This window comes from Moschus berezovskii, chromosome 20 (genome assembly GCF_049115385.1).
Source record: "Moschus berezovskii isolate FMDL1 chromosome 20, NW_MosBer_1.0, whole genome shotgun sequence".
Taxonomy (NCBI): domain Eukaryota; kingdom Metazoa; phylum Chordata; class Mammalia; order Artiodactyla; family Moschidae; genus Moschus; species Moschus berezovskii.
Window position 1 is genome coordinate 55367976 of NC_142479.1, and position 15287 is coordinate 55383262.

Genomic DNA, 15287 nt, shown 5'->3' on the forward strand with positions numbered 1-15287 from the left:
CAATGTGTGAAAGTGAAAAGTGAAAGTGAAGTCCCTCAGTCGTGTCCGACTAGTAGCGACCCCATGGACTGCAGCCCACCAGGCTCCCCTGTCCATGCGATTTTCTAGGCAAGAGTACTGGAGTGGCTTGCCATTGCCTTCTCCGTGACCAGGGATCAAACCCAAGCACCCTGTATCGGGAAGGCAGAGTCTTAGCCACTGGAACACCAGGGAAGTCCCCATCCTCCTCTTTTCTAATCACCCTTACAGACAGTTTTCTAAAAAGTTAATACTGTGATGCATAATAAATGCAGGAATCCGGCTTCCTTGTAAAAATGGAAATAGTATAGTTAAAATTTGCTTCTCCTTGGATCCCCTTCTCCACATTCACTTTTACCTTTCTCCCTTTAGGTAATCACTGTTAGCCTTCGGTCACACTACCCCTTTGTGACATCTCCCAGATTAAATCAGGCTATAGTGACTGGGGAGATGCCACACAGTGCTGTCCACCTCCCAACCAGTCCTACACAGGGCTCATTAATTTCTGGAAACCTTTCCAGGAGTTTCTAGTTGACATTTTCCTTCCTCTGAAGTCCTACACATGCTTATCTCATGATTTAAAAGTCCCAGTGTTCCCTGTCAGTGACCAGTCTTGTCTCCCTCACTAGAGTATAAGTCCTCTGAAGCCAGGCATTTGTGGTCTGCACATCCGCTACGTTTTCGTAGTTTCTTTGGCTCATGCAGCGCAAACGTTAATGAAGTCATAATGTGAAGTGAATAATTCTGCCTTTATCCATTTGAACAAGGTGGGGTCTGCTACTGGCAGGCACTCTGACCAGAAACTGGGGGAATTCTGCTAATAATCTCCCTGACTAGAGAGACTGAATAGGTAAGTGGTGAGGGGCTGAGGCACTGGATTCAGACATATCCTTGCTCAGCCATTTACTAGCTATGTGTGACCTTAGACAGGGTGGCCCAGTGGTAAAGAATCTGCTTGCTAATGCAGAAGACTCAAGAGACGAGGGTTCCATCCCTGGGTTGAGAAGATCCCCTGGAGAAGGAAATGGCAACCCACTCCAGTATTCTTCTCTGGAAAATTCCGTAGACAGAGAAGCCTGGCGGGCCACAGTCCATGGGGTGGCAAAGAGTTGGACTTGACTGAGCACGCACGACATTAGACAAGTCACTGAGCCCTTCAGAGCTTTCTTCACCCGTGTAGCGAGACCACACCAGTCCCGACCTCCTGGGCTGTTATGGGAATCAATAGGGGTAATAGGTTTAGGCTATTTTATGGGGTTCCAGGTTCACACAGGTTAGAACATTGAATTAGGAAAGATAAAGGAGGAAGACTTGTCAACAGGAAGTGCACACGTGGAGTGAATATCTCTCCTGTGTGGAGGAGCATGTGGGGGTATTGAGAGTATTATGCTCTTCACCTCTCCTCCCTAGCCAAACGCTGCCACGCCCCTTCCACCTTCCATCCCGGGTTAATCCTGAGTTTAATTCCAAATACAGGCAATGGTAGAAAAGATCAAATAAAACGGTCACCAGTTGATCAGAGTTACATCACAGTGGGGACCGGGTTGCAATCCGCGGATCTCCACGCTCCGCCCCGCCTCGCTGCCGCAGGGCCGCTGATTGGCCCATGCCGCGTGACGTCACACTCGGGTTTTAAGGCCGAGTGCCCCTGTCGGCTCCGCAGTGCCCGCGCGCAGGAGACCGGCGTGGACACTAGCGGGATTGGCCCGGAGGGGAGCGGGGAGAGCGCGGCTGACGGGAGGTAAAGGCGCTGCTCAGGCCGAGCCGAGGCGGTCTGGGTTCGGGGCTGGGGAAGCTGAAGTCGGCGATCGGGGGAAGGCGTGCAGCGAAGTGTCGCGGGGCAGTGGGGAGGGGGTATCAGTGTAAGGAGGGGCGTGTCAATCGTGGGGTTGTGGAAGGCGAGTGGGAGTGGGCCTTGTTCTCCGATTTCAGCGCCCGCACCCTGATTCTTAATTTCAGGCCACTGCCCCCCAGATGCAGGTTCCCTCAAGGATTTACTCCTGGGGAGCTGGGGTCGCGGTGCCTGCTGCCACACCACAAGTGCGGAAGCTATCTCCCCCTATCCAGGCCTCTCTCTCCAACCTCAGTGTCCTAGGGATTTCTCTGGGTCTCATCGCCTCTGTCATGGCCCCCAGGGGACGGCGAAGAGCCTCTGTTAGACCTGCAGCTGCTTAAAAAAAAAACCAAAAAACCCAAAAACAATTTTTTTTAAAGTGGGCTGCTCATTTAGGACGTGATCAAGAAGTTGCAAATTTCATGTTTGTTATTAAACATCGATCCTCCTCTTTTCTCCTATGGCCTTTCCATGTTCAGATGACCCAGCTGTAATCCCCAAAGCCTGCAATTTCAAGTCTCCTCCCTGCCTCTTCTGTGAGCCCCAAGAGCTGCATCTTAGCTAGAGTTCAACATGGGGAACCACTTGACTGAGATGGCGCCCACCACCTCCTTCTTGCCCCACTTCCAGGCCCTGCATGTTGTGGTCATTGGGCTGGACTCAGCTGGAAAGACCTCCCTTCTTTACCGCCTCAAGTTCAAAGAGTTTGTCCAGAGCATCCCCACCAAAGGCTTCAACACAGAGAAGATCCGGGTGCCCCTGGGGGGGTCCCGTGGCATCACCTTCCAAGTGTGGGACGTCGGCGGGCAGGAGAAGCTTCGACCGCTGTGGCGCTCCTACACACGCCGGACAGATGGCCTGGTGTTTGTGGTGGATGCTGCTGAGGCTGAGCGGCTGGAGGAGGCCAAGGTGGAGCTCCACCGAATCAGCCGGGCCTCGGACAACCAGGGTGTGCCTGTGCTGGTCCTTGCCAACAAGCAGGATCAGCCCGGGGCACTGAGCGCCGCTGAGGTGGAGAAGAGGCTGGCGGTCCGGGAGCTGGCTACTGCCACACTCACCCATGTGCAGGGCTGCAGTGCTGTGGATGGGCTTGGCCTGCAGCCGGGCCTGGAGCGCCTGTATGAGATGATCCTCAAGAGAAAGAAGGCTGCCCGGGCAGGCAAGAAGCGACGGTGACCTGAGGCTGCCCCTCCTTACCAGTAGGGGTCTGCACACTTGGACAGCCAGGCGGAGCCTGTGGCCCCTCACTCAGCCCTAGGGTGCAGGACCTGTCCACCTCAATGGAGGACCAAGAAGCACAACAGGGGTCCTGTTTGGGGGCAGCATGGGGGCGGGTGACAGGAGATGGGATGTGTTCTCACATCTCTCCTTCATCCTCACTTCTGGGGAAGTGGAGGCTGCAGAACTGTGGAGGCTTCAATGTAAACTGACTCTACCTCGACCCTGTTTCCTGTTTTTCTTCTCTGGCTTTTTGATTAGATGTGTTTAGGGGCGAAGGAAAGTTGCTTGGAGGATGCATTTGGAATAAATGAGAACTAGCTCTTGGCTCCCCCCCGCAACTGAGGGGTGTCCCTAGGTTGCTTTTCTAGGGATACCAGTCATAATTGTCTATATTTTTGTGTTTGTATGAAAGTGCCAAGAATCCCTCCATCCCCCCTTTGTAGACTTACGACTGTTTTTATAAGCCATGTATGTCCTCTGTATAATTATTAACTATTTTTTAGCATTTGCCTATAAGTTATTAAAGACTGATGATGCTGTAGCTCTAACCTTGGTTTGGCATTTTTCTTTCCTTACCTTGCCTCAGGGATAGTCCAAGATTTCCAGATGGGCAGGCAGGGTAGGCGGGGGAGGGACTTATCTTGAAGCTGAATTTGCAAAGCAAGCCCTTTTCAAAAATATTAGATTGTGTGTTCATGGGGCAGCTGGTGGGGATTAGAGAGAGTTGAAGTAACTCCATGTTGTTGCCTGATCTATGGATAGAAGAGCCTGGTGTGCAATAGTCCATGGGATTGCAAAGAGTCAGATACAACACACACACACACACACACACACACACACCACATTGCTTGATCTCTTTGCTGGGTTTTTTTGGGTCCCTTCTTTCTCCCTTTCTTCCCTCATCCTCTGGCTCTTATTTACTCTTGATACTAACTGGTCCTTGCAGGCTTTAAAAAAAAATTATCATTTTTGGCTGTGCTGGGTCTTTGTTGCTGTGTGCGGGCTTTCTCTAGTTACGGTGAGTGGGCGCTACTCTTCATTGAAGTGCACAGGCTTCTCATTGCTGTGGCGTCTCGTTGCGGAGCATAGGCTCTAGGGTTCGTGGGTTCAGTAGTTGTGGTGCATGGGCTTAGTTGCCCCAAGGCTCGTGGAATCTTCCCAGACCAGCTATCGAACCTGTGTCTCCTGCATTGGCAGGTGGGTTCTTTACCAGTGGACCATCAAGGAAGTCCCCTTGCAGATTTAACTTCAAGTTTTGCAGGTGCGAGCTGCTCCTATGTTCTTGCCCTTGGGGCCACCTCTTAGGTCTGTATGTATAGGTAAGTCCTCAAAGGGCCTTCTGTCCCACCCCCAGTACTCAAGTGGTTAGTCTGATTTCCTCCCCCAACCCAGCACACACCTTGGGGGATGTGGTGAGCATGGAAAGTAATTTCCTCCTGGCCTGAAGCCGCCTCCGTGTGCTCAATCCTGCTGACTGCAGCTCACTGGCAGCAGTGGCAGGACTGGTGCTGGGGAGGCCTGGGCTGGATTGAGCCAGCCTGGCACCTGTGACTAAGCCCTGAGTCGTCCAGCCCTGGGAATGGTAGCTATTCCCATGAGAGGGGAAGTTTAGTAGCTGTTTGAGCCAGGTGGGAGTGAGGACTGCTGGATATCGGTGTAGGCCACCAATGTTAGCAATGATGGAAAGAATAAAATGCTGATGTCGTGAGGGCCTACCCAGACTCTTAGGGCCACCCCCTCCTCACCAGCAGGAGGGCCAGCTGTGTCTGAGGACAATTAGATCCTCCTAATCTGAGTGGGAGTCGTAAGTAAAAACCAAACACCATCAATTCTTTCCAGTCCCCCAGTCCTGCTCCCAGCCTCTGTGCAAACAAGGGCTTCCAAGAGCCAGTTCAGAGTCCTGGCTCCAGAATCGGATGAAAGGACTGGGGACGGAGGGGAGGTGCTGGCAACCCCATCCTGGAGGAGACTTCCTAAGGAACTCCTTTTTTCCTAGCCAGTTGGCAGAAGCGGAATTTCGCTGAGTTGGAGCCAGATCAGATTTGCTAAACTTGTGCACCGTCCCTCCCCCAGCCCTCAAGGTGCCTGGCAGGATGGGGGTGGGTGTGCATCCATCCGGAAGGGTGCCCAAGTCTGCGTCAGCACTGGGACCTGCTGGGCAGAGCTGCTGGACTGGTTCTGCTGGGGACACGTGCTACCTGGCCCCCGTCCACACACACCTGTGATTCATCTGTCCCAGGCCTCGGGGCAGAGTCCTCTGCTGCAGCCCAAGAGCAGGCTGGGGAGGCCCTGGCTGGAAGGACCCTAAGCTCTTGCTGGGAGATCTTTTTTCCCCATTCCACCCCAATTCTCTCTTCTGTCTTAAAATCTCCAAGGACCTGTTCTCTCCATTTTTGGTTGCCTGGGGGACTGAGGTCTCTGGATTTGGGGGACTATGTTAAAAAACCTGCCTGCCAATGCAGGAGACATAAGAGACAGGGTTCTGTCCCGAGGTCGGGAAGATGTCCTGGAGGAGGGCATGGCAACCCACTCCAGCATTCTTGCCTGGAGAATCCCAGGGACAGAGGAGCCTGGCAGGCTGCAGGCTACGGGGTTGCAAAGAATTGGAGATGACTGAACGACTTTGCATGCATGCAGCGTAACTCAGAGGTGCTCCCCCATCCCTAGCAGAGAGGCCTCTGTGGTGCCAACTCTGCAGTGCCAGCTCTACAGCTCTGCCAACCGTCCTCCCTCCCCATCTTATTAGATTGTCTTCTGCTCCTCTCCTTGCCCCACCGCCCCACCACGCTCCAGCCCTGGGTAGCGGTCATGGTCCACAAGAGACCTGTGAATGTCCCAGCTCTTCCCCACAGCCCTGTGCCCTGACCACCTGGGGGGTGGAGGAAGAGGATACTGGCGGCAAGTGACAGTGAAATGGAGAAGCCAGTGGCTCTGAAGGGGTTGTAGGGAGAGGGCAGCACTGGGGTATTCTGCTTAGAAAGCTACATTCTGGCTGGGTGGGGATCCGGTTCTTTGAAATAATCCTCCTGCCTTAGTCCATCAAAGGGGCAGAGAGGTGGGAGGGAGGTGATCACCTCAGCGAGTCTGTGTGTTGAACTCTGGGCCAGATGGCTTGGGAGGGGAGTGGGATCAGGATTGAGGTAGGTTGTAGTTTCTTTGTCTCAGCTTCTTTTTTAAGCTTCCTTTTTTAAAAAAATTATTCCTTTATTTTTGGCTGTGCTGGGTCTTTCTGGCTATGCTCGGGCTTCCTCTTGTGATAGGAAGCAGGGGCTGCTCTCTAGTTGCAGTATGCAGGCTTCTCAGTGCAGTGGCTTCTCTTCTTGTGGGGCATGGGCTCTAGGGTGTGCTGCTGCTGCTGCTGCTAAGTCACTTCAGTCGTATCTGACTCTGTGTGACCCCATAGACAGAAGCCCTCCAGGGTCCCCCGTCCCTGGGATTCTCCAGGCAAGAACACTGGAGTGGGTTGCCATTTCCTTCTCCAATGTGTGAAAGTGAAAAGTGAAAGTAAAGTAGCTCAGTCGTGTCCGACCCTTAGCAACCCCATGGACTGCAGCCTACCAGGCTCCTCCATCCATGGGATTTTCTAGGCAAGAGTACTGGAGTGGCTTGCCATTGCCTTCTCCGCTAGGGTGTGCAGGCTTCTGTAATTGTGATGCATGGGCTTAGTTGCCCCGAGGCATATGGAATCTTCCCTGACTAGGGATCGAACTCGAGTCCCCTGCCTTGGCAGGTGGATTCCCAATCACTGGAGTACCGGGGAAGTCCAGGAGGATTTCTTTGAGTCCCTGAATAGGTACTGAGGGAGAGGCTCCCTCAGGGCCGAGGATGTCCAGGGACCAGGAGTGGTGGTCAGGGACTGCCTGTGAGGTGAAATTGAAGGAAACCAGTGGACCCAGCACTGGGGCTCCCTTCTGGGCTACAACCCCCTCTCCCAGCCACCTCTTCTCGCACAGTTTGGATGGTAAAATCCAGGTGGAGGGCATTTTCCCTGGGTGCCCTGTGCTTCCCCAAAGCCCTCATGAGGGCAAAGATGGCAGTGGTCTCTCACCTTCCCATTCTCCCTCCAGTCTCCCCATGCTGCGTGTGCTCAAGGCAAAGAAAAAATAGCAAAAAGAGGGGCTTCCCTGGTAGCTCAGTGGTTAGAACTCTGTGCTTCCACTGCAGAGGGCATGGGTTCAATTCCTGGTCAGGGAACTAAGAAAGACCCTGCATGCTGCTTGGCAAGACCAAAACAAGGAAAGGAAAAAAGTAGCAAAAAGGGAGGAAAGAATTCCTTAAGTGGGCAGTGACTTGCCAGAGAATAAAGCTACTTAGTGGTGTGTCCAGATCCTTCCTCCCAGGCTGGCTCTTTGGATTCCCTTGGCAGACAACAGGAGATAGGAGACAGGGAGCAAGTCCAGGACCTCAGAGCTCTTTCCCTCCCTCCCTGCCTTGATTAGATTAGGGGCCAGCTTTCCGCTCCCCCACTCCCCTTCCTGAAGAGTGGGGACTTTATCTTCAAAGTCCAGCAGAGCTCTGGCCTCAAGTCTGGCCAGAAGTCCCCACCCTCCTTTCACATTGACCATGCATCATGCCAAGTCTTTCTGGAGATGGACACCTCCACCATGGCCTGGGAAGCACTGGGTTCCACTGAAGAACTAGGAGCACACAGGACAGCCTGTTCTCTAACATGGACCTTTTCTGAATGGAGGCCAGGGAAGTGGAGAAAGCGAAGGCAGTAAGGAAGGCCCAGGCCAGCACTGGGCTATAAGGGATGGGCAGTCTGTATCTAGCCACCCATCATTTCCAAGGCCATCTGCAGGACCTGGCTGGGGAGTTTTTGGAAGGGTGTCATGGAACCTCTTCCCCAATCTAAGACAGAGGAGGGTGTTTGTTAATCCCTTCTTCCTTTAAAAATGTTTTTGTTGTTTTTTTTTACTGCTCTTCCCTGCCTCACTTGATTACCAAAGTTATAAATAGGTCTTTGTTATAAAAGAAACTTAGAAAATGGAACACCCCATAGTCTAAACTCCAGAGCTAGCTAAACATTTTGAACAGGTTTTTATATATAATCTTACACACACACACACACACACATATATATATATGACACATATGGGATTATCAAGGGCATATTGTTGTAAAGGTTATATCTTGGGCATAATTCAGTGGCAGGACATATAGATTTTTCTCATTCTTTTTGATGACTACATGAGATTCCATTGTATGAATGGACCTTCATTTATGAATTAAATCCACAGTGTGTCCCCAGCAATGAACTTCCTTGTATATATTTCTTTGTACGCTTGGAGAGTTCCTGTAAGATGATTCCTAGAAGTAGAACTGCTGTGTCAAAGGGTACACTTCTTTCAAATTTTTCTAGATAGTGACCAAGTATGTGTGTGTGCCTTTAGAGAGTGTTTGAGTATGTGTGTTGGGGGAGAATATTTTATTTATTTATTTATTTATTTTTAGGGGGAGAATTTAAACCAGCCTCCTCGTCCTCCATCCTCAGATTTTAAGGCCTCTTTAAGCTGAAGGGTGTGTGCACGTGAGCGGGTGGAGGGATGGGGGTGGGGGGTTGAGGGGTTGGGGAGTGGGAGGGGTGAAAGCGGATAGACTTTACAGTGCTCTTGCTTTATGGGAGGTAAGAAATAGAATCACCAGCGAAGGTAGAGGATTTGCACGCCTGAGGATTGAGCTCCACCCAGGAATGCCTGGCTGATGATGGAGGTGGGCAGATGGTGAGGACACCCTAAGCACCCAGCTCCTCATAGGCGGCAGGCAGAGTGGGCGAAACAGTTCCTGAAATAAATCCCTGGGACTTGGCCCAGGGAGGGAGTGAGGCTGAGATAGGAGCGCATGCTCTGAAGGGAATGTGAACAGATTTGAGCTTGACGGAGGGCAGCTGGGGCCCGGGACCTCCCCCAACTACCCTATAGGGACCCCCACCAGCAGCTATAACTCTTGGGCTCCCGGAACCGGAACCGGAAGCCAAAGTGTGAAGTATCAGATCTCTCGGCTACCCTGGGCTGTTTGGGACTCCATCTCTATTTAGTTGATTCAGGTCTCTGCGCTAATCCGGGTCTCTGCCCCTCCTGGATAGAGTGGTGTGATGGTGAAGGGGGAGAGGAAGGAGGGTTTATCTCTTTAGCACCTCCCATCCCCCTCATAATAAATCTGGTGAAAAGATTGGTGGAGTAGGGTGGGGCTGACAGCTGGCTTTTAAAGATTGCTGAAAGTGAGGTTTTGTGCTTTTGATTGTGTTTGTTTTTATAAGATCATGCCCTGCTTTCCATTCCAGATGCTGACTCTTATCGCTCAGGAGAGAGAAGGCAGAAGTGCTTGCTCATTCCCTGGAACCCTCCCAGTGTAATGGGGGAGGAACAGAGCCACCAGTCGGACCAGGCAGCACCTCAGAAAGTAACCCATGAAGCAAGACTTCTGTGACCTTGACCAAGTCATTTCTTGTCCCCTGACCTCAGTTTACCCATCTGTAAAGGGAGGGGGTTGAATACATAATTATCTTTTCTGGTTTTCTTTCTCTGGTCCTGAGTAGGAGGTGGGCATGGGGAACTCCTTAATGATCTGTCTTCCTCTTATCTCTTGTTGAAATGACCTTGTTTTGTTTTTAAGTTTGTTTACTGTCTGCCTTATCTCCAGGTTGTACAGGACAGCCTTCATCTGTTTTGCACATCACTCTATCCCCAGGACAGTGGCAGGTGCACTCATAAGTGTGGTGGGTGATCATCTTGTATCTATGGAATGCGGGGTGTCCACCCAAGTGTTGGAGGGTTGGGGTGTCACCTCAGTGAAGAATCTGTTTTAGTCTATAAATGCTAATAGCATTCAGAAAAGACACTATCAAATAAGGTTAGGGAGTTTATCTGGGAGGATTTCCTGGAGGAGGTGAGGAAAAGAAGCAGATTTAGAACTGGAATTAAGTATTCTGATTAAGCAGGGGCTTGGAAGACCATGGGATTGGAAGTACTTTCTTGGTCCTACCTACTGCTCAGGAAGCAAGACCTGAGGTTGAGGTTTAACAGACAGTTTTGTTTCTCCCTTCCCAGTAATTAGTTACCTGGCCTGGGACTCTGCCTAGAGTCTGTCCACCACTCTCCCCCAGTTCCTCCCAAGGTCACCCCAGGATGGTCAAACTGTATCTAGATCCCATTATCTGCCTCAACACTCCAGAGGAGCCCAGTGTAGGGCAGGGGATAGGGAAGGGACTCCCAAGTTCTAGACTTGTGATATTCAATATGGCAGCTACCAGCCATACATGGCCACTGAGCAGGGGAAATGTAACTGATCTGAGACCTGTAAATGTGAAATATACAACAGATTTTGAAGCCTTAGTATGAAAAAATAATCATCTCGTAAATACTTTTTGATATAGATATGTTGAGTTTTTGAATATATTGAGTTTAAATGCTTCATTAAAATTAGTTTCATCTGCTTCATTTTACTTTTAAAAAATGTGGCTCCCAGAAATTCTTAAATTACATGTGTTGTTCATATTCAATTTCTTTAAAAATATTGTTATTATTTAAAAACTTATGTATTTGACAGTGTTGGGTCCCGGTTGTAGCATTCAAACTTCTTAGTTGTGGCATGTGGGATCTAGTTCCATGACCAAGAATCAAACCTGTGCCCCCTGCAGTGGAAGTTCTGAGTCCTAACCACTGGACCATCAGGGAATTCCCTCAGTTTAATGGAAAACACCTTATCAAACTATGATTCTCACTGATTCAAACCTGATTACTTTGCAGGTGATTTTCTAGCTTTAATCAGGGTGTGTTCATGCTATAAACCATTTCTTTAACTGTCTGTTTGCTGATGAGCCCAGTTACCTAGAATCCACAGAAAAATTCCTAACCGGATTTTACTCAATAGCTTTTGACCTTTCATCATACTGCCGAGATAATAGCAGCAGTGTTGATAGACTGAAGTTTCATCGTCTTCCCATCACTTGCCGCCTTCCTCAGCTCAGCCCTCTCCCAGCCCCTGAAAGGTGCTGGAGCAGAAAGAGAGCTCAGGCAGGAGCTGCTGAAGGGGAAGATGCCAGCTCGGGGATCTGGACTATCTGCTCCTGAGTTTGCACAAACATTAGCAGGTGGCCCGAATGTGTGTGTATGTGTAGTGGGAGAGCTCAGTTCTACAATAAAACCCTCCACCCACTTGTCTCCCACCCAGAGCCTCAATCCATTCTTTCAAAAAATCGCCTATAATATCTTAAGGTTTAGCTTTATTGTGCACAGACACACCTTCCTTGGCACTGGAGCTAAAGGTATAACCTGTACTCAGAGACATTCTAGATCCTCGCTGCAGAGGCTGAGACAGGGATTCAGAAGCACAAGGTTTATTGAGGACAGAGTCTCAGGAGAAGAGGAGAGAGGGAAGCAGGATAGGGCAGGAGAGGGGCTCAGCAAAAGCCCCTTCTCACAGCTGGAGTCTGATTTGGACTTCACCCGGTAGGGAAGCTCTGGATGGAGCCTGGAACCGCAGAGAGGAGCCCCCTGAGGAAGGGAAGCTGGCCTTTGGTACCCTTCCCCCATCCCATCAGTCAGTTAATAGGCTGCTGGTTGCTCAGGTCTCCAGAGAAGAGGCCACCACAAATTGTTGGAGTCATTAGAACCAACACTTACAGCCAGCAGAGGGGCCTGGGCGGGGCATCAAGGCATCCACTCAGGGTGTAGACCGAGAGGAGAAGTCGCTGACCTGGGCACGATTACTGCCTGTGTTTGGCAATCCTGTCCTCTTTCTGCTCTCCCTCTGAGTCTCAACCTCAGCCCTTATCTACCCTCTTCCTGCCTTGTTCCTCCCTCTGTCTGTTTCTTGGTCCCTCCCTATCCCCAGCATCCTTGGTTTCTGCCTCTGAGCTGCCCTTTCTCTTCTGAAACTCAGAATGAAATGCTGAGTTTCTTTGAAAGCCTCCAGGAAGTTGGGGTATTGGGTTGCCCATGTTGACCTCTTTCCTTGTCAATGGGTCAGTTGAACCCCACTGTTCCCCTAGAGAGAAGACTTTGGGGTCCCGGGGGACATTTGACTCACATCCCGTCTGTTGTGTGCTTCCTTTACTAGGTCTATCCATCCCCACCTCCTCTCGGAACAAGGACACTTCAGGAGAAATTCATTCTCAAGGCTTGACTCCTACTTAAACATCACAGGATACATTCTCTGGAAGGAAAGGGTGGAATCTGGGCTGGCTTCCTTAGAAACTTCAGCACTGGAAAGACACCTCCTTTCCTTGTCCCCTCTCAAATTCAAACAGAGACTGGGAGAAAGGAAGAGATGATTGTTTCTGGTCAGAGGCTGGGGGATGGATGGACTGACCTCTGAACCTCCCTTTTCTCTGGCACAGCCTTCTTTGTAGAGATGCCAGAATTCTGATCAAAAAAGCAAGGGAGAGAAAAAGAAAGTATTCTCTGAGGGCTTTTGGTTGTGTTTTCATACCCCAAATCACACAGAGGGATGCAGTGTCATGCGCTCCATAAACCCTCCTGTCTCTAGCATGTGGATTTCCTGTGGTTTGTCACACACACACACACACCCACACACACATACACCTCTTGTTGAAACCAGGATTGCTGGTTCCAGGGAAGGGAGTGAGGAAGCAGCTGTGGACAGATGTGGGTGGCCACATACTTCTCCCTCTGGGAGGTGACACTTCCACTACACCTCCACTGGTTTCATCTGAACCTCACCCTAGACCAGGCCCTGTGTGTCAGGGTGGGCAGGAGAGATGGAGGAGGTGGGCTGGCCCTCTGCCAACAATTCTTAACAGGCTCTTGAACTATCAGCAAATCAATTCTTCCAAGGACCAAATCTGGAGGAAACTCAGCTTAAAGAACAGCAGCAGAGGGACTTCCCTGGAGGTCCAGTGGTTAAGACTCTGAGCTTTCACTGCAGGGGGGCATGGGAGCTAAGATCCTGCGTGCGTGTTGTGAGGAACGGCCAAAAAGAAAAAGAAAAAAGAACAGCAGGGGATTAGGCCCTAGATTGCTGGGTGAATTTCAGTGACAATTGATAGATGGAAGAACCCGGGAGGAGTTTGAGGGAGCATTCATCCTTCCTGCTGTATTGACAGAAGGCAGGGTGTGGGGCCAGGATAAAGCATCAGGTCTGGATTGGGGAAAGTGACCCTGGTAGTCCAAAGTATTTGGCATCTCTGAATCAGAGGAAGGGACTGCCTGACCGGACGTGTCACCCCCATTAGGCTGGGGCTGAGGCTGTAATTGCAGTAATTCGTTGATGAATGCAATTTACAGCTGGCTTCTCTCCCTGTGACAGGCCTCAATTAGAGCTGCCAGAGGGAGCTGAAAAGGGAGGGGGAGCTGGGATGTTGTTTCCAACTGCTTCTCCTTGTCCCCTTTCAGCTCATGGTCCCACCCTGAAACAAGAGGGAATTTTTTTTTTTTTTAAAAGAAGAGATTCTTTAGGGTGATTCATTATCCCCTTGTCTCTACGTATTAAAAAGCAGAGACATCACTTTGCAGAAAAAAGTCTGTATAGTCAAAGCTATGGTTTTCCCAGTAGTCTTGTATGGATGTGAGTTGGACCATAAAGAAGGCTGAATGATGAATTCTGATGCTTTTGAATTGTGGTGTTGGAGAAGACTCTTGAGAGTCCCTTGGACTGAAAGAAGATGAAGCCAGTTAATCCTAAAGGAGATCAACCCTGAATATTCATTGGTAGGACTGATGCTGAAGCTGAAGTTCCAGTACTTTGGCCACTCACTGAAAAAGAGCACACTCACTGAAAAAGACCCTGATGCTGGGAAAGATGCTGCCATCAATCTTTTCCAGCATCAGGGTCTTTTCCAAAGAGTTGGCTCTTCACATCAGGTGGAAAGTATTGCAGCAGGAGCTGAGGGATTTGAAAATAAATGTGACATGGAAACTCTCCTCTGGGAGCTAGTGGAGGACAGAGGAAACTGGTATGCTATAGTCCATGGGGCCGCAGAGTTGGACATGATTGAACAATTGTCCCCCAACCCCCAAACTTATCCCCAGAGATATAATTTCAGAGCAAGTGGTGCTAGGTGGAGAGAGAGAAAGTTATAAAACAAAAGATACCTTCCTTTAGGCTGGAATGGTATGGATTTTAAAATTCAATTTTGGGATTTGCCTGGTGGTCCAGTGATTAAGACTTCACCTGCCGATGCAGGAGGTGCGGTTTGATTCCTGGTCAGGGAGTTAAGATCCTGAATGTCTCACAGACGAGAAAAACAAAACATAAAACAGAAGCAATATTGTAACAAATTCCATGAGGACTTTAAAAAATAGTCCACATCAAAAAAGAAATTAAAACAAAATCCCCTCAATTTTAATTTAGCTTAGTATTTTCTCACTTATTTTAGAACTTCTAAAAGTCCTATAGGAAGGAAGACTTTTGAGCCAAAATGTTTATATCTGTCTTATAGTCCCCTGTGCCTCTCATCAGACAAAGGGGGGGAAAATACAAGGTAGGATAATGGAAAGGAGAGAGGAAAAATCAACTTCCCATAGATACATAATTTTAATTTCAAAAAACTGGTAGGGACACTAGAGACCATTCAGTCCAGTGGTTTTCGAACTGTTTGAAAAACTGACAGCAATGTTTCTTCCAACAAAATCTAACAAAGAAACTCAATGTGCAAAAAATGTCATGACATCTGGTGAGAGTAGAAGTGGGGGTTCTGAGCCCCCTGGACCGTCCTCCACCCTGAGTCCTGCCTCCCCTACTTCCTGCCTCTGTAAGGATCACCCTTCAGTTGTGGTGACCAACATCCTGGATCTGTCCTGTTTTAGCATCAAAACTCCCAAATCCCAAGAAATCTCTCAAACCAGGGCAAACAGAGACAACTGGTTACTCTACCTTCAATGGAGCATAGTTGGAAAAGCACATTACAATCCCTTTGATATAACGATGAATATACAGAGGCAAAGAGAGGGTTTGAAGTCCTGTGGTTAGATTCCCCATGCCCAGGTGTGGCCTGTATACTAGGGTGTAAATTTTGCCCCTCTGTCCTATATCCCTGTGAGAGGTACAATTATCCTCTTCCAAATTTTTCTCCTCCATCAGAGCCTTTCTTGTGAAGGGTTCCCTGATTCCTCTGGAAAGAGTTATTATATCTGCTCTTCTAATTCTTATTTTAGAGCATTTAGTCTTGAGTCTCCCACTTGGATTGGGAGACTCTTGGTTCCATGTCACATTTATTTTCATATCCCTCAGCACCTAGTGCAACACTTTCCAC

At 49.6% G+C, this 15287-nt stretch overlaps 1 protein-coding gene and 1 long non-coding RNA gene across 2 annotated transcripts; both read left to right on the forward strand.

Annotated features, from left to right (window-relative positions):
• Window positions 1-1665: 1665 nt before the first annotated feature.
• Window positions 1666-3079, forward strand: ARL4D (ARF like GTPase 4D). The gene is made up of 2 exons (XM_055407978.2): window positions 1666-1759; window positions 2332-3079. Exon 2 carries the CDS (start codon window positions 2426-2428, stop codon window positions 3026-3028), a length of 603 nt encoding a protein of 200 aa, XP_055263953.1. The 5' UTR covers window positions 1666-1759; window positions 2332-2425; the 3' UTR covers window positions 3029-3079.
• A 5832-nt stretch (window positions 3080-8911) lies between these two features.
• LOC129544464 (uncharacterized) lies at window positions 8912-12511 on the forward strand. Its single transcript, XR_008683460.2, has 4 exons — window positions 8912-9119; window positions 9357-9475; window positions 9716-9791; window positions 12134-12511. It is a non-coding gene; the product is annotated as an uncharacterized LOC129544464 (long non-coding RNA).
• The last annotated feature ends 2776 nt before the right edge of the window (window positions 12512-15287 follow it).

Coding starts and splice junctions, on each gene's coding strand:
- ARL4D (XM_055407978.2), top strand. CDS start 2,426: ATGGGGAACCACTTGACTGAGATGGCGCCCACCACCTCCTTCTTGCCC.